We start from the raw sequence: 25,808 nt of genomic DNA on the forward strand, positions 1-25,808 counted from the left end.
TGAGGGAAGTTCCTTGCCAGGACCAAATAATACAAGTCTATATCAGTAACATGGCTGTGGGAGGAAGAAAGAGCTGCCATCTCCGAATTCCGTCCAAGAGCAGAACACCTGAGGTAGGCTTCCATAGCATCCAACCGTATGCGACTTCAGGCAGACACCTAGGTCCCTGGGACACAGATTCCTTTAGAGTAGAAGTCTACTTCAGATGTTCTGCATTGCTCTCTAAAGACATTCATCTCTACACACAGCCTGCAGAGACTAACCCCTTAACTTAGACACTGAATACCAAGAATTGAGTATCCCCAAAAGGGCTCAATTTACAGCATTCCTACTGTGGGAGCAGGATACGACTACCCGGTGATGTAGATTAAAGGAAACAAGTAGCAAAGTTGCCTTGTGGGAATTCATCACTTTGAGTGATGGGGACAGGGCAAGGCATGAGTCAGGGGAAGAAACACATCTCTCCTCAAACCATTCTATTTAAAATGTCTTTAGGATGTCAAACTCTGGCATGTGAAGACTGCAAAATAAATACAATTGAACACAGAAATAAGATGAGTACAGTATCTAATACACTATGACACATAACGGTTCTTGGAATTAGAGGTGGATTTTTTTTTTAAAGTACAGATACTCCTGCGACAGCCCTTTAGAATACAATAAATCATCAACTAGCTGTCCCTACCTGTATTTCCTTGTTGTTAGTTTAGACAAGATCTTTCAAAATTCAAAGAAAAAAAGGAAGATTAAAAAAACCAAACCCCAAACCCTAAAAAACTCTCAAAATCCCAAACTACAAGGCAAAAGAATCTGTTTCTTCAAGTCATAATAAAGTATTGAAACAAAATGTTATCTTACCTTTCAAAGTCCTACTAAGAGTCCTGGATTCAGACTGAAGAGCTGGACAAGCTTATCAGCACCAACGGCTACACTACTTTCAGTCAGGTTAGCAAGATGGTATTCAGCAATTAAGGAACGTCGACGAAGTCTTTGAAAAGAATAGACAGAATGTAGCAACAAGACTATGTCTCCTTATTTATGTAAAAGTTCAGCCTAATTTCATTTTTAGCTCTGAAGTCTGACCAACAGCACATGATGGAAATGGTTTTGAAAGCATTCAGCATGCACAGCCATAAAATCACTTTTAAACAACTACAGCATAAGAGCAGGATATCAACACCTAACAACTGAAATTCACAAAGGTGAACAACAATACCCTCTTTTCAGAGCTCTACTGCTAGAGGTTTTGTGTAAGCAGCATGTAGCCGATACTGTAGCTATTAAAATGACACCTAAGACAGAGACATGTGGAAAACTCCTTGACAGCAACCAAATATGTACATACCTCAAATACACACTTTTAATTTAAACATCTTTGCTCGGAATATAATGCCAGAAGAATATAGTACACACTTAAGTTACAAAACAACAGCTATCCCACATTGTGCTGTGGGCTATTTTTTTTATATGCATATACTTATATTGTACACACAGCCAAACACTAAGTTCCCTAAATTCACATACACACCTATCCCATAGAAAAAAAAATAAATGTTAATAACAGAGATTACCCCATTGTAGCCACCAACAGTTCCACTCTAAATGCCTCACAACGAATTCTCCGAGATTTACATGTTTGTTTCACGCTCATTTCTAGCTATGCCTTAGATTCAGCTTTCCAAGGCCCGACCTATCAGTCTGTATCTTGCATGCCAGTAGCTACATTAACCTATGGATTCATGTCAGAGCTTGCTGGATTATACCTATTTCTTGCTAAAAAGCCCTACCAATGAAGAGGACACAGGCTTTGGAAGAAATATTACAGAGAGGCTTTCTAAGAAAGACTTAACTCATTAAGTCAAAGCAAGGCCAGATAGCTCCTACAGACACATTATCAACCAGTTACATCAAAACCCCCTCAAAAATCCTCTATTCAAACTCACCCATTCTTGCTGGGAGCTCTGCTTTGGTCAGGAAGCAATGGCATAACTCCGAACGGTTTCAGGCTTGACAGGATGTCTTAAGCATGGACAATTTGTACTATACCAAAGTATAGTAACAGATGTGTCCTTAAACGATAGGTTTGCCTTCTCCATTACATGTTCCTTTCCATTTTTGTCCTTTAGAACAATTATCCACCTCAAGCCAGAGGCTCTGTTATTTAGGAATCAAGAGGGGAGAGGGGTGTTTAAAAAAAAAAGATTCTCAAAGTGACAAAAGTTAAACTATGCTTCCAACAGAATTTTAAAATTTCTACTAACTGCTACTTATGTTTCTCAGGCTAGGTCATTTATAGGCTATCATCATATCTTCCCATTATGATATATATTTTATAGCTCTACTTCCCTATCCCCCCAGCATTTTCCACATCATTAATATTCTGTACATTGTTCTCAAGTCAACATCTTCTGTGACAAGGCATTGCTTACTGCATAGCTTCTTTGTTTTTACATGGAAGACCTGTATAAGGATCTACAGGTTTAACAAGTCACATTACTCTCGTTTTGACAGCAACTATTTGCTTGAAGAGGTATTCTTTCTTCCAGTACCCAGGCTTTCTCTCATGTAGAGCAGCGCAGCCCAAGGAAACAGTTTCTGTTGGTTCAGACTTCATTTTCCAAATTGTCCTTTTTGGCTGAAAACAACTGGAATAGATTTTCAGCCAGATTCCACTGAAAATAAAAAGAGAATAAAGAGGAAAACCACATAAATGTCAAGAATAGTTACTTAATAATTCTTACATGCATGTCTCAGCTACAACTGAGCATAATGTTAGCAGAAAAATAATAAAAAAAAAGTTATTCAGTTAATTCTTACAATATGCCAGGAAGGTTGATAAACATCTCAACCACATACACAGAAAATGTTTGACTAGTGCTCTAGAAAGTAGGATCATCGGATATTGGGAACTTCCTGCTGGTCTATGCCTCTCAATAGCACACTAGAGTATGCGGTTTTTAAAAAGCCTTCCTCCCCCTCGTGCTGTTACTTCCTTCACGGACATTCACTGAAGCAGATTTAAAAACAACAACAACAACAACAACAACAACAACAACAAAACCCAGCAAAACAAAACAGTACATATCCGAGAGAAAGCTATCATGAGGAAACAAAGAAGAGGTAAGTCTTGGCTGTCTTCCTGAAAATACAGCATTCAGGATGAAGCTCTGAGACAGCATAGCCATAAGAGAACATGAAGAAAAATCCCACAAGTAAAACAAAGATTGAAGATACTTCAATTTTGAGACCAGAAAAGACAAGATAACCCACTTATCAGATAGTATAAAACATTTCTGACAGAGGGGGGAAATTCTTATTTAACTCCAAAACAGCTAAGAATTGCGGAATGATGAAAATGGACGAGAGATGTCCTTGACACACCATCATCAGCGGAAATTGAGCTGCATATCATCCAACTGGTCTTATTCAGCCTAAAAAGTCCCGTAAGACGTCCTCCTATAACCCTCCCCAGACAGACATCCTTTCTTTCATGGAGAGAGATACTCAGCATCTGGCTGCATGATGCTGAAAGGACAGGGATTAGTAGTAGGCATTTCCCACATTTTGAAGGTACAGTCTCAGGCAATGTAAGCTGAGAGCAGACAGACTTGCCACCAGTATCTACCACCCTTCTCCTCACTCTCAGTTACATATTGCTTCTTCCTTCCCCAAAACAGCATTGTGCAAGCAAGTGAGAAATCAGTTCAAGAAGCTCAACAATTCAGTCAGGGCAGGGAGGCAGGGGAAAAAAAAAAGGGCTACTTGGAATCACAAGTGTTTAGAGAGGTATCACTGCCCCTTTGTCCTCAACTTCTGAAGAATTCAGGGCAGACAAATCAAAAAGGCATCCAACAGGGAAGCATCAATTTGCCTTTTTCACAGCGGAACATGTACCACTTTTACCTCAAAGTGGTAAATACAATAGTCATCTCAAGGCCACTTCTTGGACGTTGTTACAATATGACACGCGGAAACAAACTTCACAACTCAAAGAGTTATAAAGCAGGCATGTTTATGGCGGCGCCGGGTGTAAGGGGATTTCTCCACAAAGCTTGCACACAGGGTTAAAATCATGACTGGTATTTAAAACAGTTAACAAAGTTAGTTACGCCTACTGGTGCTACCCCTTAATTAACTATTGGTTAATACTTTTCTTACTTAATCTTAAAGTTACAGTTCTCTTTTAATTCACCACGCATGCTCAGACAGTAGGGGGCTAAATTGGGTTGGGGCTTCTCTACCTAGGAGGTGTGGGTTTTAGTATTAAAATGAGATTATAATGAGACAAGTTAACTCTAGGGCACTATTTTGGCGGTCTTTTCTATTTTTCTACGATTCGTCCTTGTGCTAATCATTATTGCTAGTTAGCAGAGAGTCAGTGAAGACAATCTTTATCAGCACAGAGTGAGTGGAGACAGTCTCTATCTCTACTATGACTAAGTACCGGGTGCAGTTGTTACAAAGTATGTTCTCTACATTTTTCTTTCTTACTTTAAACCCTTGTTTCTCAAGATGCCCTGTAACATTCCCCTTTTCTTTCCCTTAAGCAAATTCTTTTGCTCTTAAAAGTGGTTCGTTATGTTTCATCATTACTTTTAGTGTCCATACTTGCCCAATAATTTCCTTTAGTTTACACCAAAGGATAAGATTTACTATTGTTAATTTTGAGGTGGCTATTAGTAACACCAATATTGGGTGGGTCATTATGTTCAAGATTTTGGAAGCTGATGGGGAATAACCCCTAAACACATCCCACCAATTGTGCTCTCCGTCTGACTTCACTCGTTCCACTACTTGGTGTATTTCCTCTGCATCATGATGGACAGTGATTAAAGTCTTTCTTCCACTTTCTTGAACTTGTTTTAACAACCTTTTTAAGTTTTCATGATGTAATAGTTTTCTTATTAGAGTGAGATTCATTCCAATACGGGTGGGCTGTATATCCTGAATCAACGTATAATTAAATTGCAGCAATTGATAAGTAGTAACAGGAGCCGTGTAGTTAAAATCTCATCCTGTAAGACTAACAAAGTTGCAAATGCAAGTATTTGAATGGTTGCTCATGTCCACCATTTGATCATCTACTTGTACAACATCACACTGAGTTCTCAGACAAATCACATCCCATACCCCTGTAAATTATGATGGTTCTTAGGGTCTCGTTGGGATGCACCTCAAAGTGACAAACATTTTGTTCAGTGTCAAGACAAATATCCTGCCCTTTGATGGTGTTTCCTTCACAAATAAATCCTTGTTGGTCTCGTACGATACAGACCTCGACATCAATAGTTTGCCACTTATTCCTGTTTTTCATAGCCCATACCCTATGTCCTAGGGGATAAAGTACAGTTCCATGGTAATTTAATCCTAGCGCAGCAATCGGGTATATGTTATACACTAAAGCTTTATATATTGTTAGTACAAAAGCTGTAGCTGTGTTGTTAGTAGGGTCAAAGGTAAAATTAACCAAATGCCACCACGATTGGAATCTCCTTTCAAATTTCGTTGCGTTATTCCAAATTACCTTTCAGATTTCTTTTGGTAGGATTCCATCTTCACCTTCCCTAATGATTGCAGCTGCTATTGCCTGTAACCATAATTGAGCTTGGATACAACTGAGTGCTGTAGAAACGTTAGTCTGAGCCGTGTCTAATGCATTTATAATCAGTTCATTGTCCTTTTCATTAAGCTTTTCCCACTGTGGTAACATATTTGCTGTAAGCCATTGGCTGGTTCCTAAAGTTAGGAGGGAAGATCTTAAAGGGTTCTGTATTTTGTTCAGATCGCTGGTCACTGTTGCGAGTTTGTTCCTTATTATCTCAGTATCTATACTATTTAAAACTCCTCATCCTGTTCCGACTGCACCGATCACATGTCTCGTTTTTCTCATTCGGGAAGGAAGGGTCCTATTATGTAACCATGACATCCACCCCGTATGTAAGGGTCTTATAAATGATGAACAGGCTGGTTGAACGGTGGAAATATCGTTCTGTATTAATAATTCCACTCGCTTAAGAGACCATATTGGATTAGACATTACCTGTTGCTGACTGACATATTTAATTACATATGTTCCTGTCAGATACACATATGGTCCCATTTGCTCAGGCTCTGTGGGACTTGATTTAGTAGCCTGAGTCGAGGTAGTGTAGGCAGGGGGAGTAGTGGTTTCCCCTGGTGTCTGCAACCGAAATCTAAAAGTTAGAGCTTGGCCCCCCTCTTGAGTTGCCCCCAGACATACTATGGTCACTGTTTGAGTTATATTGAAGGGATACCAACAAACCTCCTTTCTTTTACATATCGTGCTGCTTGTTCTGTTGGCAGAATCCCAGACCATTCTTGACAGTAATTTGGGTCTGGAGAGGAGGCGGGTTACTTACATTAAGGAGTCTACAATCTATCTGAACCGCCTTTCCTTTCTCAATCGTCCAGGTATAGACCAAATCTATTCTTTCCCATTCAGTTGGTCGCAGTGTCATGTTATTATTACATATTGCCACGGTTGCCAAATTCAACCCGTTCCCGAGCTTCCCGTATACCCAAAATAAGCGTTTGTCCAAGGCCACTCCCAACAGTGGTTACAGTTCAGCAGAGTCATAAGAATCCATTTCACCGCTTTCGAATGCGAAGCTTCAATGGTCCCATAGGTGTCGATTCCCATCATGGCTTAGGGGCTTTCTTCACTCTGGTGTGATGTACCCACGAGGTCTGCTCTTTAATCTTGATCGCTGTATGGGATGTCAGCAGCACCTGGTAGGGGCCTTCCCATTTCGGTTTCAGAGGTCAATCTATAAAAGACTTCACATACACATAATCACCAGGCTTAATATCATGCACCGGCCCATCAAGACCTCGGGCTCTGGTTCCTAAGACAAGTTTCTCTATCACCCGAAGTTGTTTTTGCAGGTTTACAGTATAATCAGATAACGTTTCGTCTCCAGTCTGAGTTGATACTCCCGCCTGTACAATGTGGGGCCTCCCATACAGTATTTCAAAAGGGCTCAACCCCTCTTTAGTTCTGGGCTTAGTTCTAATCCTCAGGAGTGCCAAAGATAATGATTGTGGCCAAGACAATCCGGCCTCCTGCCCTAATTTTACAATCTCTAACTTAATTAAGTGGTTCATCTTTTCCACTTGACCACTTGCTTGTGGCCTATATGAGGTATGTAACTGCCAATCTATTCCCAAGAGTTTACTAACTTGTTGAACAATTTTAGCAATGAAATGTGATCCTCTATCCGAGGAGATTTTTGCAGGAATTACAAATCTCAGTATTATTTCCTGTAATAGTGCTTTAGTTACTTCTCTAGCCTTATTAGTTCAGCAAGGGAATGCTTCTGGCCAGCCTGAAAAGGTGTCTGTTAGAACCAGCAGATATCGAAACCCCCCTTTTCTTGGAAGTTCTGAGAAATCAATTTGCCACTGTTGCCCTGGATAGTTTCCTTTCCTATTTGTCTGGGTTGGACTTTAGGGCTTACCTTAGGATTATTTTGCAAACATATTTCACACTGCTGTGTCACTTGTTTAACAGTGGTGTAGAGGTTCTGGGCAACTATACGCTGACTCAAATTTTTATACAATGCCTCTGCTCCCCAGTGGGATTTCCTATGTTCTGCTATAACTATGGCCCACAGTAACGCAAATGGGATTATTATTTTGCCCTGCGGAGTCTTTGCTCATTTACCTTTCTCTATTTCTCCACCTAAGTCTTCAACTAATTTCTGATCTTCTTTGGAATACCTGGGTTCACAATCAACTTGTATTTTACCATCTGGGACCAAAGACTGCAATTCTAGTTCACCTTTCTCAGCTGCTCATTGGGCTTCTCAGTCTGCCATAGCATTGCCCAACTCTTGAGCAGTATCTCCTTTCTGATGAGCCTTGTAATGCATGATAGCCACTTTTTCAGGTTGCTGTACTGCTTCCAGGAGCCTAAGAATTTCTTCAGCATGTTTTATATGTTTCCCTTCACAGAATCACAGAATCACAGAATCAGTACGGTTGGAAAAGACCTGTAAGATCATCGAGTCCAACCCAACACCACACAGCACCATGTCCATCAAGCTACATCCGACAATGCCACATCCACACGCTCCTTGAATACCTCCAGGGAGGGTGACTCTACCACCTCCCTGGGCAGCCTATTCCAGTGTTTCACCACTCTCTCAGTGAAGAACTTTTTCCTAATGTCTAGCCTGAACCTCCCCTGGCGCAACTTGAGGCCATTTCCTCTAGTCCTGTCACTAGTCACTTGGGAGAAGAGGCCAACACCCACCTCTCTGCAGCCCCCTTTCAGGTAGTTGTAGAGAGCGATAAGGTCTCCCCTCAGCCTCCTCTTCTCCAGGCTAAACAACCCCAGCTCCCTCAGCCACTCCTCATAAGACTTGTGTTCCAGACCCCTCACCAGCTTCGTCGCCCTTCTCTGGACACGCTCCAGGACCTCAATGTCCTTCTTGTAGTGAGGGGCCCAAAACTGAACACAGTATTCGAGGTGCGGCCTCACCAGAGCCGAGTACAGAGGCATGATCACCTCCCTGCTCCTGCTGGCCACACCATTTCTGATACAAGCCAGGATGCCGTTGGCCTTCTTGGCCACCTGGGCACACTGCTGGCTCATATTCAGCCGGCTGTCGATCAACACCCCCAGGTCCTTTTCTGCAGGGGAACTTTCCAGCCACTCATCCCCAAGCTTGTAGCGTTGCCTGGGGTTGTTGTGGCCGAAGGAGTCCTCTTTCTTTCCATATGGCTCCATGGGCATGGACTACCCCAAAAGCGTATTTAGAGTCCATCCAGATATTAATCTTTTTGTCTTTGGCTAGCTCCAACGCTTGGGTTAAAGCGATTTTTTCTGCTTTTTGTGCCAAGGTATTTGGGTCATGGGCTGTGGATTCTATTACCTGATTCACGGTGGTTATTGCATACCCTGCTCTGCGGATGCCTTGTCGAAAAAAGCTACTTCCATCTGTGTACCAGGAATCCTCAGCGTCTTCCAGTGGCTCCTCCTTTAGATCTGGTCGGCTGGAATAGACCGCTTCAATCATTTCCAGGCAGTCATGTGATACTGGTTCTCCCGTGGTTCCACTGAGGAAAGTTGCTGGATTGACAATCTTAGTAACAATTATTTAGACATCATGCTGTTCCACCAGAACAGCCTGATATTTAAGGAATCTGTGTGGTGAGAGTCAATGCCCCCCTTTTACCTCTAATACTGTGGATACAGTATGAGATGTCAGCACTGTAATCTCTGGGCCCAATGTAAATTTACGGGCTTCTTGAATATTTAGCACCAATGCTGCTACCACCCTTAAGCAGCTAGGCCAACCTTTACTTACTTCATCAAGTTGTTTTGGAGAAATACGCTACTGCTCTTCTATATGGTCCCAAGTTTTGGCCCAGGATTCCCAGGGCTATTCCCTGTTTCTCATGGGAGAACAACCAGAATGTCTTAGTAATATCTGGTAAGCCCAAAGCAGGGGCTTCCATTAATTTCCTTTTCAGTTGCTGGAATGCTCTTTCTGCTTCCCCATTCCAGGTGAGGTCTTGTGGATTAGATTTCAACAGTTTATAGAGTGGCCTTACCGTAGTTATAGATCCATAGACAACACCATCCTGTCATCCCTAAAAACGTACGGAGTTCTTTAGCTGTCTGTGGTCGAGGAGTTTGGCAGATGGCCTCCTTTCTTGCTGTTCCCAGGGTCCTTTGGCCAGCAGTTATCTTATATCCGAGGTAAGTTACCTGCGCTGAGTTATTCGGGCTTTCTGTGGAGAGACTCAATAGCCATTAAGTCCAAGGAAATTCAGCAGACTGACTGTCCATATTATACATAGGTTTTTTGTTTTAGTGGCTATCAGTAGATCAACTGCATATTGTAACATTATTCCATCTCCATGTGGTCGCTCCCATTGTTCCAAGTCTTTGGCTAGTTGGTTCCCAAAAAGAGGGGGGGGCTATTTTTAAACCCCTGTGGTAACACAGTCCATGTTAGTTGTGTCTTTCTCCCAGAGTCCAGGTTTTCCCACTCAAATGCAAAGAGCAGCTGGCTCTCTGGACTCAAAGGTAGGCAAAAGAAGGCGTCTTTCAGGTCCAGTATGGCAAACCAGGCCCATTCAAGTGTCATTTCAGTTAATAATGTATATGGGTTTGCCACGATAGGATGCAGATCCTCAACAATTTTATTAATGGCTCTGAGATCCTGTACTATTTGATAATTACCATCTGGCTTTTTGACAGGTAGAATGGGAGTGTTATATTCCAATTCACATTCTTTTAGTAGCCCATATTTGATAAATCAGTTGATTATTGGTTGGATTCCTTCCCTATCCTCAGTTCTGAGGAGATATTGCTTAATTCTGACAGGCCACGCCCCTAATTTGAGCCTGACCATTATTGGGGAGGCATTTTTTGCTTTTCCTGGTATTTCTGAGGCCCATACCCCTGGATATACTTGGTTCTGGATTTCCTCAGGTACTTCTGAGGTAACAGGAGTATCTATGAGGGCCACACTCAGAAGTTCAATTAGCTGGTCATCCCCCACCCGAAGCTCTATTTTTCCTTTCTCAAATTTTATTTCAGCTTTTAGTTGTTCCAATAAGTCTCGCCCCAATAGAGGTTTTGGTGAGTTAGGCATATATAAGAATTTGTGTATTCCCAATTGTTTTCCCAATCTAGATTTAAGAGGTTTTAAAAGTACGCCTTTCACTTTGGTCAGTAGCTCCCCTTACCATTACAAAATCATCATCCATAGGTGTTAAAGTTGGTTAATAGGTTTCATCTTGAGAAAATGAAATCAAGGACAGGGTCTGCCCTTTCTCTGTGATTCTGAGCATCGGGGCTGCTGCCTCTGAGAAGCACCTTTGATGCAGGAGGGGCCCGCTTGGGCACACACCACGCAGCACCGAGCTTGGGCCTCATCACAGTGGTTTTACTGGGCTCCAGCTCCCTCCCCTAGCCGGGGGAGGCTGTGGGACGGTTTCCCTGCTTCCATCCCATCTGGGAAACATGGTACTGGCTCCCCCTCAAAAACAACATCAATTGCAACAAGGTATTATAATTCAAGGTTCCATTAAAGGGCCATTTCTCCTCATCATCCAATTTATATAAAGGCCACCACTGATTACAATATTTTATCAAAATCTTTCTGCTCACACTTCCTCCTGGCAGCTCTCCTATCTCCTTCCAGTGAGCTAAAATACAGCCTAGAAGGCTCCTTTTCAATATTCTGACACTTTGTTTACCTCCCATAATGAACGCCCTGCCCGCAGGGGCTTATTCCTCAGCCTAAGAATACAACCGGATTGAATTGACAACAATAATACCTCGTCCAAGGCAAAAGATGCAAGGGCGTACTCGCCCCACAGTGAATGCACCTAAATTCAAGACAATTGTCGAAAAGGAAATAATGTACTTATGACACTCCAAACACTTAGCACAAACAAACAAGCAACACCAATGGCAAATCAGATAGTGCTCCACGCCAAATAAACCCATCACTATTCTGTTCTACATTTCCCCCCCCACATACCAGCGACATTCTTACTGATTCCTTATACCTTTATATTTCCACAAAGCACCTGCTTCCTTGACACTCACTATGCCAAAAATCATCTCGTCCCCAGACCGTACTCAGACGTTCTGTTTACAACCAAAACATTCAAACACATATTCGGTTGCATGAAAAATCCTGATATCTGTGTATAGGACAATAAGGGTTAACAATCAGTTCGATTAACACAGTCTGTCATACGCTTTGTCTGTCTCCGGCCGCTCTCCTCGTGGAGAACACAGAACCGCGGATCAGGACTCCGCACTCGCGCTGCAGTCTGACTGCGTCTCACTCACTCAAACCCTCACCCAACTTAAAACAACTTACAACAACATTAATTGTATAATGAAGCACTTTTCACAAAATACACGGTACCAGGCACAAAACTTCTTAAGTGTATAGATTGTAATGACTATCATAAAATGCCAATTACAGCCACAGTAATACAAATTTCAATTCCCATGGGTTATAATAGTTGGTACAAATGATAGCAACCCTGTGTACTTCCCTTAATCAGGGATTCCCGCGTTCATGTAGCTATCCTGTACTCCCGCAATTTCAGCGAAGAGCACCCCCACGTGTACTTCCCTATCCAGGGATTCCCGTGCCCTCACTACCGGATTCGAATCCCTCCTGGGGTGAGCACCAATGCTCTTTACCTCACGTAGGACGTCTCCTCACGACTTACAGGTTCCCCTTCCTTAACATACCTGGTCCGCTGATGGTCCTTGTCTGTCCCTGCAGTGACTGGGTGAGCGAGGGAGGTCCTCCGAGAAATCTCGGGGCGCGCCAAGGATGTCCCCCTCTCAGCCGGTCCCGCAGCCGGGCAGAGAGGGTCTCGTCTGGGGTGCCAAAATTGACATGCTAAAACAAACTTCACAACTCAAAGAGTTATAAAGCAGGCATGTTTATGGCGGCGCCGGGTGCAAGGGGATTTCTCCACAAAGCTTGCACACAGGGTTAAAATCATGACTGGTATTTAAAACAGTTAACAAAGTTAGTTACGCCTACTGGTGCTACCCCTTAATTAACTATTGGTTAATACTTTTCTTACTTCATCTTAAAGTTACAGTTCTCTTTTAATTCACCACGCATGCTCAGACAGTAGGGGGCGAAATTGGGTTGGGGCATCTCTACCTAGGAGGTGTGGGTTTTAGTATTAAAATGAGATTATAATGAGACAAGTTAACTCTAGGGCGGTCTTTTCTATTTTTCTACGATTCGTCCTTGTGCTAATCATTATTGCTAGTTAGCAGAGAGTCAGTGAAGACAATCTTTATCAGCACAGAGTGAGTGGAGACAGTCTTTATCTCTACTATGACTAAGTACCGGGTGCAGTTGTTACAAAGTATGTTCTCTACATTTTTCTTTCTTACTTTAAACCCTTGTTTCTCAAGATGCCCTGTAACAAATAAGCCAACCCAACCTCTTATTGCTAACTCAAATGCCAGAAGCAGACATGCAGCATTGTCAGTCATCGCTTGACCACAATGGCAAAAGATCTGGGCAAGGCATCTTCCCCTGTGCTCTGGCTTCTCACTTCATCTTATACAAGCACTTTCTGCTGGTGATCAAAAGCCTCAGGCTTTCAGACAGACCATCTATGTGAACTTCCCTCACTGCATGACAGGAAGGCTGGAAGAGTCACAGAATCCCAGAATGGTTTGGGTTGGAAGGGACCTTAAAGATCATCTAGTTCCAGTCCCCCTGCCATGGGCAGGGACACCTTCCACTAGACCAGGTTGCTCAAAGCCCCATCCAACCCGGCCTTTAACACTTCCAGGCATGGGGCATCCACAACTTCTCTGGGCAACCTGTTCCGGTGCCTCACCACCCTCGTGGTGAAGAATTCCTTCCTTAGATCTAATCTAAATCTACCCTCTTTCAGCTTAAAGCCATTACCCCTTGTCCTATCACTACATGCCCTCGCCAGCTTTCTTGTAGGTCCCCTTCAGGTACTGGAAGGCTGCTAGAAGGTCTCCCCAGAGCCTTCTCTTCTCCAGGCTGAACAACCCCAACTCTCTCAGCCTGTCCTGCCGGCTCACGTTGAGCTTCTGGTCAATCAACTCCCCCAAGCCCTTCTCCTCAGGGCTGCTCTCAACCCATTCTCCACCCAGACTGTATTTGTGCTTGGGATTGCCCCGACCCATGTGCAGGACCTTGCACTTGGCCTTGCTGAACTTCATGAGGTTCGCATGGGCCCACCTCTCAAGCCTGTCAAGATCCCTCTGGATGGCATCCCTTCCCTCCAGCGTGTCAACCGCACCACACAGCTTGGTGTCGTCGGCAAACTTGCTGAGGGTTCACTCAATCCCACTGTCCATGTGACCGACAAAGGTGTTAAACAGTGCCAATCCCAACACCACATGCTGGGGCAAGGGGGATGCAGAAAGGGGTGTCAGAAACATTTCCTTGCCTTCAACAGTTACAGTGAAGACATCAGTGCCAAGGAACTGTTAAAGCACAGACATTATTTGAAGAGCCCAAAGACAAAGCACTGTATTAGGCAACACAGATATATCACAATGAAAAGCTGATGGTCCTGTTGCATCAAGGACAGCATCCTGTACCTCCAGGACAGCAGAAATACCCTCAAAAAGATACTCTGCCTAAAAACCAGATCAGATTTGCCACAGTGATATGCAGGGACTTCAGTTAAAACTTCTGTTCATTCACCACAACATTCAGGGACACAAGAAGGTCCATGGAAATCCAGTAGGAAGAAGTGACCTGGTCCCACTGAACCAGTCAGTCTCTTAGATAAGGGAAAGTGTCTTTTCCTTGAATCCCATTTGTGCACATACAGTAATCTCTGTCAAGATTAGAAGATGGAAACAGACATTGTTGAGATGGAGAAAGATGAATCGGCTTCCCTTGAACAGCCACAATGTCTTTATCCTACCTCACTATCCTGAAGTGGGAAACGCGTATTAAGATACATAATTTGTCTCAACTACACAATTTTGATCTACATGCATCTGCTGACAGCCTCAAAAAATACATCTGGATTATGGTCTTCCCTTTAAATTCATCAGTTCTAAAGGTGTCAATGCCAATGTTAACCAATTCACTGTACAAGTCCTGGCAAATAAGTGACAAGTGGATGAATACCAGATGCCGCAACTTCCTACGTAGGAAGAGATTTTCTCGTTTAAGACAACGCTAAAGATGCAGAATCCTAGGAAAAAAGGATATCCAGACATCCTAGTTATCACATACCAATCAGGGTCTCTCCTCTTGATCCTTTCACAAAATTATCATGATACCGGTAGGAGCAATTTGTGAGCTCTGTGTAAGCAATAGCTTACAAAAAAAAAGGTGTCAGTGTTTTCTTTTAGAAGTCACCAACATTTGTCAGAAAGACCAGCTGATAAAACCCACTAGTGAATCACTGGACTAAATCAAACCCTCTGCCAAAACCTAGTGAAAGAGCGAAATAAGTAGGACTTCAAAATTATGAAAGCTATGACAATTCTACAAAGCTGCTGGCTACACACCACTAAGGATTGCCTGAACCAAAAAGCCTGTGCAGGTGCACATGCATACAAACAAACATGGGCAAATTTTACAACAAAATAAATGCTAATAGCAACATTTCACTCACTACAAGAAGGACATTGAGGTGCTGGAGCGTGTCCAGAGAAGGGCGACGAAGCTGGTGAGGGGTCTGGAACACAAGTCTTATGAGGAGCGGCTGAGGGAGCTGGGGTTGTTTAGCCTGGAGAAGAGGAGGCTGAGGGGAGACCTTATCGCTCTCTACAACTACCTGAAAGGGGGCTGCAGAGAGGTGGGTGTTGGTCTCTTCTCCCAAGTGACTAGTGACAGGACTAGAGGAAATGGCCTCAAGTTGCGACAGGGGAGGTTCAGGCTAGACATTAGGAAAAAGTTCTTCACTGAGAGAGTGGTGAAACACTGGAATAGGCTGCCCAGGGAGGTGGTAGAGTCACCCTCCCTGGAGGTATTCAAGGAGCGTGTAGATGTGGCATTGTCGGATGTAGCTTGATGGACATGGTGCTGTGTGGTGTTGGGTGGGTTGTGGCTTGTTATTGTTGTTGTGTGGCGTGGGTTTTGTGGGGTTTTTTTTTGTGGGTTTTTTGATGTTGTGTGTTTTTTTTTTCTTTTTTTTTTTTCTTTTTTTTTTTTTTTTTTCCCCAGGTTGGACTCGATGATCTTACAGGTCTTTTCCAACCGTACTGATTCTGTGATTCTGTGTGATTTCAAAACACCGTATTTAGTTTTCGCCTCATAATTCCTATTAAACTGAACAGGGCTAGAATCCCTTACAACACATTGTACTGTGAGCTATGCAGTACATTTTCAGCAGAGTAATTGCTAGTAGGTACATGCATCAACACAACTGAATTAGAAAGATTCACAACTCAGGTAAACTCAACTGCTGCACCATTAAGGCTAGCACTTATGCTTCCCTCTTCCTTACTTGTCGTTGCCCATATGATAGAAGTGCTTATTCACACAACCAACACACACCAGGGACATAGCATCCAAGTAGGAAAATATCTTCATCAGCATTTCTGATGGCACGCTGGAAAACAAGAAAAAGAGAAATACCATTAGACTTGCTTGCAAACTCCAGAAATGACAATGGCAAAGAATTTTAATCCCAAACTAGAGCAAAACAAAGGAGGTAGAAACTACCAGCTCATAAAGACACAACTCAAAACTCACCTGAAGAGTTAATTTGCAGAGTTTGGGTTCTGATTAGTCTCTCTGACATTTGCTAAAACAATTCACCACTACCTATTCAAGTGGCACAGCACAATTACGTGACAAGTTATGGGTTTGCATTTTCATTAAACTTAGTTAACTTTAACCCGGCTTGACATGACACTATCTCATTCAACTTCAGTTTCTCACTGCTTGTACCACGATTTTAACACTTAGTCCATAACCCCCAGCATCTGCCAGAACTGCGTACACTCACTCTCCTCCTGACTGCGGTCTCAGGTCTCAGGAAGCACCAGAACAGAAGTGTCCTAGTCAAACAGTGATATCATGCTCTACCTCATCAAAACCGTCAAACCACATGTGCTCAGGGGTCTCATACAGTTTTCCTTTATGTCAACGGAAAGATGTGAACTTCAAAACAAGAGCTGAGTGCTGTCTTGAGAACATTAATGTTTCTGTGCATCTGTAAGGCTGCCTGAAATGCAGGTGCCAGCCTAAGTGCAAGAAGCACAACATAACCTGGAGCTGAGTCACCATGATTTTGGTATTAACAGACAGAAACCTCAGACCCTCCGAGTAGTATCTGGTAACTGCACAGAGTTTAAAAAAAGATGCATTCCATACTCTTTCTGGAGCATAAGAGTATGGTAACATCAAAATCACCACTGAAAATACAAGCTGCTGTGAAAGTCAACACCTCAGCTGTGTCTCTTGTCCAGCTACTACTGCGTCACTCACAACAGTTGCTGATTTAGAATACTTTATTCCAGAAGCTTTCAAGCATAGAGTGATAATAATGCCAATCCTCCAAGGTTTGTATTAAGACTCAGAATCTTAGTTGCACTAACATAGAGGTGACTGTGCCAAAACTTGCATGGTTATTATGTGAAATAACTCAGACACTGTAAGCTCAAAGCAGTTAGTACATTTACTCTAGAGAGAATTTAGAAATGATCCCTTAAAAAGCTGCTAAGTAGCTAAAATAGTATGCTCGATCTAGAATTTTCAACAGCAGGTTTTACAACCATGTTATTTTTTCTGTAAAGGAAGCTGAGAGAAAGGAATTTTTTTTCTTTTTGGTCTTGTCTTTCACACCAAACTAACAGCATAAGGGACTGAACTGGCAATACAATGGAAAACAGAGGAATAACTACACAGGAAGCTACAAAACGGATAACATACTCTTAGATGTTTTTTGTAGAAACATAACTGATTTTCAAAAAGAAAACAACTTATAATTATATTGGAAGTGCCCTCTCACTGTCAAACAGGGAGGGAAACATCTACCTCGCAGCAAACATGCAGCAGCCACTTAATTTCTTCCCCCTCATCCCACTCCACCATCCTAAGCCTCTCTATACAAAGCAACAAGCATCAAGAGAACATCAGCAGTTTAATTCCAAACTGGCTTTTATTGAAGTAATAAAATAGCAATTTTTATTCTCAAGGAACACCACAGCCTATGAATTGCAAAGGAGTTGCTGAAGGCTTCGTATGACTTGCAAAACCTACATACTTCATATGAACTTAGAAAAGGAAGTGAGGGACAACAATGTCCGAAAACATTAGAAGGTTAACATAGGATCACAAAGTAGGCCAGGAAAGCAAATCTTTTCTTTCCGACTCAGAACATGTGACATAGAAATCTCCAAGGTATGATCATAATAACTGTAAGCGGTCAATAGATGGCTTAGAGTCTGCAAGGGGTCTTCCATTCTTACTCTTAAAGACATACTCTCCTCTCAATGCACAAATGAGGTTTCAGCTTCATGGAAGGCATCAAACACATACTTTTCATTCTCACATTTACAGTTTCAGAACATGCCCCAGGCCTGGCAGCAAAGCTCCTTGACCTATTTCTAAAAAAGAGAAACTGTTAGGAGTCACATCATCACAAAATGAAGAAATACGCATACTGTGCACACCTACACACCACATCAACTGAGACAGGATTCAGGGTATACATCCCATGGGAACTCATTATTATCAGTTCACAATTTGAACAATTATCACCAAGTTAAAATACCTGGGATCAGGTATTTTGGACAAAAATTACTTTCTCTTGCTAAAGAAAGCAACTTTGCATATTTCTAACACAAATAAACTCTTACAAGCCAACTGGCCACACCTTTTTTTCAAGATTTCTGATAGTAAGAACTTTGTAAGCAAGTACTATCATTAAACCACATAAAAATATTCAGATGGAGTTTCAGTCTTAATCAAATCCTTACCCTTCATACCCACTGATGCCACAGAGCAGGCAGAGCTCCCCATAACTCAATTAGTGATGGTTTCTATTGACAGATGACTTTCCAACACCTGGTCAATGCAACTCTGGGTTTCTAAGCAACCGATCGATGCTGGGGAAAAAAAAATCCGATTTTGAAGTACACGGGTACCATGTACATTTACTGCACACTGATTTAAGATTGATTTATGCTCAAAGACAAATAAAAATCAGAAGAAAAGAACAACTCTGCCCTACACTGTCAGCTGTGCTATGTAAAAAAAAAAAAACCCTGAAGTTTTACTGGGTATTATTATAAGCATAACACAAAAAGCCATGGAAATTTCAGCTTGCGTGCCAATCTCTAAAAGACTAACAAAATTAACAACTACAAAAAAGTAACTGTATATCAAATACGCCCTGAAGGTCAAGCACATGTTTTACTTGTGTATTATTATCAAGAAGTACACTTAGGGGATGAGATGAGGCTGTAATAAACGGCATTTTTCACAAGCCATGAAAGGGATTTAGAGACACATGTCCCGTTCAACAGCAGCAGAACTACCACTCCTGTTCTCTCTCTGGGCAGCACACCCCAGGCTCTTCTGCCCCGTGTCTACGCCGAAGGCACAGGGTTACCTAGTTTGGGCATGCCTTACAGTGACATACCTCCACAGACTCCAAGTACTGGAGTAGTTCAGATTGGGACCTGGATCCTGGATTTTGCAACGCGCTTTACCTGGTACAACCATAACCTGCATTGCCTGTATTCAGTCCTTCTTGCTCTCATTTTAACCACTTCTTGCATCCCTCCCTTCTTCACCCCACGAAGGAATTCCTGAAGTAAGAGAAAGGTTGCCTACACACGCCTTGAAAACTTCAACACAGTATCTACCACTTTTGTAAGCTTCATTTCAAAAAAAGTGCTGAACTTTTGCATCTTCCAAAACAATAATATTCTCAAGGTGTGAAGAAACAACAGCACATCCATTGCATAAACTATTTTCAAGTATTGTGTGTGCTACAACTTGAAATTGGTATTAACAAAATGTTGGTTTACCACCTTGACCAAGCTTGCCTGCCCAAGTTAAAAACCGATGACAGCTGCTACTCCCCCTCTTTAGAGACTTCTGGAACAACTGAGATGCTCTTGCTTAGAGACACAACCACCTCAATTGCTATTTCATTAGCTTTCAGTTTGTGGGACTCAGTCTTGTACCAATATTTTCACTTTCATGTCATGTAGCACTTGCAACATGACCATTGTTTTTTTGCTGGTCAGGGAACAAACCTATTTCAAAGAGCATAGAGAAAGTTTGAAGAAGTGACAAAACCTGTCTCCTTCTCCAAATGTTAAAGCATACTTGGGGATAACCAGAAATGACAATAAAGTCTTGACTTTTTTTTTCCCTCAGCTAATAATTCCAAAGTCTTTTAAAAAGGTAGGCATTATCCATTCCATTTACAGGTTAGAAAAAAAACTGGGGGGAATGAAACAGCTATGAAACCCAAGGTCGTACAAATGGGTTAGCAGAAAAACCTGCTTTCTCAATTCTGCTTCTAAGATCGGTGCTTTACGTTTTTGGAAGCTGAACCTGTACTACAAGAATTAAGCTAATCGCACCTCCCACAATGAAATCCTCCCAGTTATGACAAAGGCCTAACTACCCTGAACATATATACATTAACCACTAAGCTAGCTAGTACTTTGGATACAGGCTCCTACTTATCACATCACCTCCTCTAAGCTCAAGCACATACCCGAGTTGAGGCCCTGATATGTAAAAATATAAGGACACTTGTAATTAGCTCATATTTGCTGAATCAGTATGTACAATATGTACCTTGCCTAAGCCTTTAGATAGTGACTATATCTCCTGTTGAATCCTTAAGAGACTCGTTATGAAAACCCGTGCTCGTGATGTTCGCTGAGGGCCAAGGTTGTTGAGGAACTAACGCGTCAATTAAAAGCAAAAAGCAGGCACAATAACCTTGAAACCGGCTAAAGCTAGTTAGAAAATGCAGAATTTTCCAAGTACAGAGGAATATGTATTAATGGCCAAAAGTTCGTCCAAAGGATAAGGAGGAAGAAGAAGATAAGACCCTCTAAGGAAGTAAATGACCACCACAGCCAGATCCGAGCATGCGCAAAGATAACGTGGACATTTTTAGAATTGATGCCATAGGTATTTTAATTACTCCACCCCATTTATGAATATGTATGATTTGTCTTATGTAATCTCATGAATATGTATGCTTTTGTGTAATAAATAATTGCTTACTTGCCGAAGGAGTGTGCAAGCTTTGAGGAACAATCCCCTTGAACCCTGGCGCCGAAGTAAACATACCTGCTTTATAACTCTTTGTGAGTTGTGAAGTTTGTTTCTGCGCGTCAATTTGGCGACCCAGATGGGACACTCTCTGCCCGGCTGAGGGACCGGCTGAGCGTGGGATGTCTTTGGCGTGCCCCGAGATTTCTCGGAGGGCCTCCCTCGCTCGCCCGATCACTGCAGGGACAGACAAGGACCATCAGTGGACCAGGTATGTTAATGTGGAAGGGGAACCTGTAAGTCGTGAGGAGACATCCTACGCGAGGTTAAGAGCATTGGCGCTTGCCCCTGGGTGGTTAGGATTCGAATCCAGTAGTGGCGCAGGAATCCCTGATAAAGGGTAGTATGCGGATGCGGGAATCCCTGATAAAGGGCAGTACACTGTGGGTGCTCTTCGCTGAAGTTGCGGGAGTACGAGATGGCTATCACTTATACCAACTATAACCCATGGGAATTGAAATTTATATTATTGCGGCTATAATTGGGATATTGGTAATAGTCATTACAATTTGTATATTGAAGAAACTTGTGGGCTCAGTACCTTGTGTTGTATGAAAAGTATGAGCATGTAGTTGGTGCGGGTATAAGTTGAAGCGGGTGAGACGTAGCTGGATTGCTGGGTGAGTGTGGAGTCCTGATCTGTGGTTCCATGTTCTCTGCGAGGAGAGCGGCTGGAGATGAACGAAGTGTATGACAGATTCAATTGAACCGATTGTTAACTTTTACTGTCCTATACACGGACATCAGGATTTTTCATGCAACCCAATATATGTTTTTGAATGCTTTCACTGTAAACAGAACGTTTGGGTGTGGTTTGGGGACAATTTTTGGTGTGTTGAATGTCGGGGAAACTGGTTTAACTGGGATAGGATTGAGCGATCAGGCCAACTTAAGCAGGTGCTTTGTGGAAACATGAGAAATGTAGAGAATCAGTAAAAGTGTTATATGGGGGGAAATACAGAACAGAGTAGTGACGAGTTTATTTGGTGTGGAGTATGGACGAGTGTCTGTCCGCTTTGCCATCGGTGTGGTTTGTTTGTTCAAGCTAAGTGTTTGAAGTGTCATAAGTATATTGTTTCTTTTAACGGAAGACAGGAGTTTCATCTCGACAATTGTCTTGAATTTAGGTGCATTTGCTGTGGGGCAAGCACGCCTTTGCACCTTATACCTTGGATAAGGTATTATTGTTGTCAATATAATCAGGTTGTGTTTTTGAATTAAAAGATAACCTCCCGCAAGTAAGCACTTAGCATGGGGGGAGGACAGAGTGGAGGAATATTGAAAAAAAGTCCTCTAGGATGCATCCTGGTACACTGGAAGGAGATAGGAGGACCACCAGGAGGAAGTGTAAATAGAAAGACTTTAATAAAGTACTATATAAAATAATATAATATAATAAACTACTATATAAATTGGATGATGGGGAAAAGTGGCCTTTTGACGGAACTTTAAATTATAATACCTTACTACAATTAATGTTACTTTTAAGGAGAGAAGGAAAATGGGATGAGGTATCATATGCAGATATGTTTTTCACTCTTTGTAATCATCCTGAGTATCAGAAAGACTGTGGATTGGTACCTCCACAAGATCCTATGATATTGGTGTTAGAAAAAGAAAATAAGAAAGAAGGGAAAGGGAAAATTAGGAGATGTTGTTCAGCTAGTAGTATTGGGCAAAGGTGTACAAAGTTGGGAAGGATCGGGGACTCTGGGGTGGGAGATTTGCCTGAACAGTATAGACTTCCTGCAGGAATTCAATCAGGAAAAGATGAAAGTTCAGACTTGGAGGCTTCCTTAGACAGCCCTGTGTCTTCCCGAACCCAGAGCAGAAAAGAGCAGGTAGTGGTGCAAGCACCTCTTAGGGAGGCAGTGGGACCAGCAGGGGGTCCCATTCTAAAAAAGGTCCCTTTCTCGTCATTTCATCTGGAAACACGGAAATCAGTAGCAAAAAGCTATCGAAATGATCCTGTGGGGGTCACTAAGCACTTTCAGTTTTTAATCAGACAACATAACCCTGATTGGAATGATATCCAACTATTGTTGGATCACATGACAGAAACCGAAAAAAAGTTAATCTTAAAAACGGGCCTTGACTTAGCCAGTGACCAACGTAAAAGCACAGGAGGGGACATAAAAGATCATTTCCCCTTACAGGACCCGCACTGGGATCCTAACAGAAGTGCTCATAAGGAGTTACTAAATAAACATAGAGATTGGGTTACAAGAGGTATGGAAAGAGCAATTCCAAAGACTATAAATTGGTCTGCTCTATACGCTGTGTGGCAAGGCCCAAAGGAAACTCGGAAACTCCTTCAGATTTTTTGGATAAATTACGAGATACGATGAGGAGACATACCCCTCTGGATCCGGGATCAGAAGTAGGCATACAACAGTTAGTATCCCTGTTTATAGGGCAGTCAGCAAGTGATATTCGAAGAAAATTACAGAAACTAAAGCCAACTGAGAGTAGGAATTTGGAAGCTTTATTAGATGAGGCATGGAGAGTGTTTAGTAATCGGGAAGAGGAAGATAGAAGGAAGGGTAAGCGGGCTTTAGTAGCTGCCTTGCAAGAAAGCGAGGAATGTAAAGGTATGGGATTTGGAAGACTGAGACCTTTGGGAAGAGACCAACGTGCGTGGTGTAAACAGAGGGGACACTGGAGAAGTGAATGTCCGGAAAGGTGGAGAGGGAAAAGGAAAAGACAGGCCCAAGTTAAGGAAGATTGATGGGGACCTGGGGAATCTACCCTAGCGGATCCGCTGGTTATATTAAAGCTAGGGAAGCAACAACAAGATGTGAAGTTTTTAGTTGACATGGAAGCAACCTTTTCCATTTTAAACCAAGCTCTAATACCTACAGATGAAGACTTTGTAACGGTAAAGGGAGCTACTGGCCAAAGTGAAAAGGCGTACTTTTTAAGACCTCTTAAATTTAGACTGGGAAAACAATTGGGAATACATAAATTCCTATATATGCCTAACTCACCAAAACCTCTATTGGGACGAGACTTACTGGAACAACTGAAAGCGGAGATAAAATTTGAAAAAGGAAAGCTCGAACTTTGAGTGGGGGATGACCAGCTAATTGAACTTCTAAGTCTGGCCCTCATAGATACTCCTGTTAGCTCAGAGGTACCTGAAGAAATTCAGAACCAAGTGTATCCAGGGGTATGGGCCTCAGAAATACCAGGAAAAGCAAAAAATGCCTCCCCAATAGTAGTCAGATTCAGATCAGGGGCGTGGCCTGTATCCCCTCAGAACCGAAGACAGGGAAGGAATCCGACCAATAATCAGCCGGTTTATCAAATATGGGCTATTAACAGAATGCGAATCGGAATATAACACTCCTATTTTGCCCATTAAAAAGCTGGATGGTAATTATCGAATAGTACAAGATCTGAGAGCGATCAATAGAATTGTAGAAGATCTGCATCCTGTCGTAGCAAACCCATATACATTATTAACTAAATTGACACCTGAATTGGCTTGGTTTACCGTATTGGACCTGAAAGACGCCTTCTTTTGCTTACCTTTGAGTCCAGAGAGCCAGCTGCTGTTCGCATTTGAGTGGGAAAACCCTGATTCTGGAAGAAAGTTACAACTAACGTGGACTGTTTTACCACAGGGGTTTAAAAATAGCCCCACTCTTTTTGGGAACCAACTAGCCAAAGACTTGGAACAGTGGGAGCGACCCCATGGAGATGGAATAGTGTTGCAATATGTGGATGATTTATTAGTAGCCACTAAAACCAGGGAATTATGTGTGATATGGACTGTTAGCTTACTTAATTTCCTTGGACTTAACGGTTATCGAGTTTCTTTACAGAAAGCCCAGATGGCTCAGCAACAGGTAAATATCTTGGATATGAAATAACGGCTGGTCAGAGAACCTTGGGAGCGGCACGAAAGGAGGCCATTTGCCAAACTCCTAGGCCACAGACGGTCAAAGAACTCCATACATTCTTAGGGATGGCCGGATGGTGTTGTCTATGGATATATAACTACAGCCTCTTGGTAAGGCCACTTTATGAACTGATAAACTCCAATCCCATGGACCTCACCTGGGATGAAGATGCAGAAAAGGCATTCCAGCAACTGAAAAAGAGACTAATGGACGCCCGTGCCTTGGGGTTACCAGATATTACTAAGCGTTTTTGGTTGTTCTCCCACCAGAAGCAAGGAATAGCTCTGGGAATCCTAGCCCAAAACTTGGGACCATATAGAAGAGTGGTGGCATATCTTTCCAAACAACTTGATGAAGTAAGTAACGGATGGCCTAGCTGCTTGAGGGCGGTAGCAGCATTGGTGCTAAATATTCAAGAAGCCCGTAAGTTTACATTGGGCCAAAAGATTACAGTATCAATATCCCATACTGTATCTACAGTATTAGAGGTAAAAGGGGGGCACTGGCTCTCACCACAAAGATTCCTCAAATATCAGGCTGTTCTGGTGGAACAGGATGATGTGGAGATAGTGGTCACTAACATTGTCAATCCAGCTTCTTTCCTTAGCGGGACCACTGGAGAACCGATATCACATGACTGCCTGGAAACAATTGAAGCGGTCTATTCCAGCCGACCCGACCTAAAAGAGGAACCTTTGGAAGATGCTGAAGACTTCTGATAATACAGACACAAGCAGTTTTGTTGGATAAGGAGTTCGCAAAGCAGGGTATGCGATAACCACTATGGATCAGGTAATAGAATCCAAAGCCCTTGCTCCAAATACCTCAGCTCAAAAGGCAGAAATAATAGCTCTGACTCGAGGTTTGGAGTTAGCCAAAGATAAGAAAATAAATATTTAGACGGACTCAAAATATGCCTTTGGGGTAGTCCATGCCCACGGAGCAATATGGAAAGAGAGAGGACTCTTAACTACCCAAGGGCGGAATATCAAACACGCTGAGGAAATTCTCAGACTCTTGGAAGCAGTACAATTGCCTGACAAAGTAGCTAATATGTACTGCAAGGGACATCAGAAAGGAAAAACTGCTCAAGAATTAGGCAATGCTATGGCTGATC

The 25,808-nt window shown here is 42.4% G+C and overlaps 1 protein-coding gene across 1 annotated transcript in view; it reads right to left on the bottom strand.

The window, feature by feature from the left end:
• Positions 1-861: 861 nt before the first annotated feature.
• Positions 862-25,808, bottom strand: part of LOC132319615 (F-box only protein 15-like) — a 30,336-nt gene continuing 5,389 nt past the window's right edge. The window contains 6 exon segments of the mRNA XM_059830678.1: positions 862-988; positions 1,944-2,020; positions 2,022-2,154; positions 2,430-2,672; positions 15,982-16,088; positions 17,971-18,088. Of these exon segments, the coding sequence (XP_059686661.1) occupies positions 862-988; positions 1,944-2,020; positions 2,022-2,154; positions 2,430-2,672; positions 15,982-16,088; positions 17,971-18,088 (805 nt within the window).

This window comes from Gavia stellata, chromosome 29 (assembly GCF_030936135.1).
Source record: "Gavia stellata isolate bGavSte3 chromosome 29, bGavSte3.hap2, whole genome shotgun sequence".
NCBI lineage: Eukaryota > Metazoa > Chordata > Aves > Gaviiformes > Gaviidae > Gavia > Gavia stellata.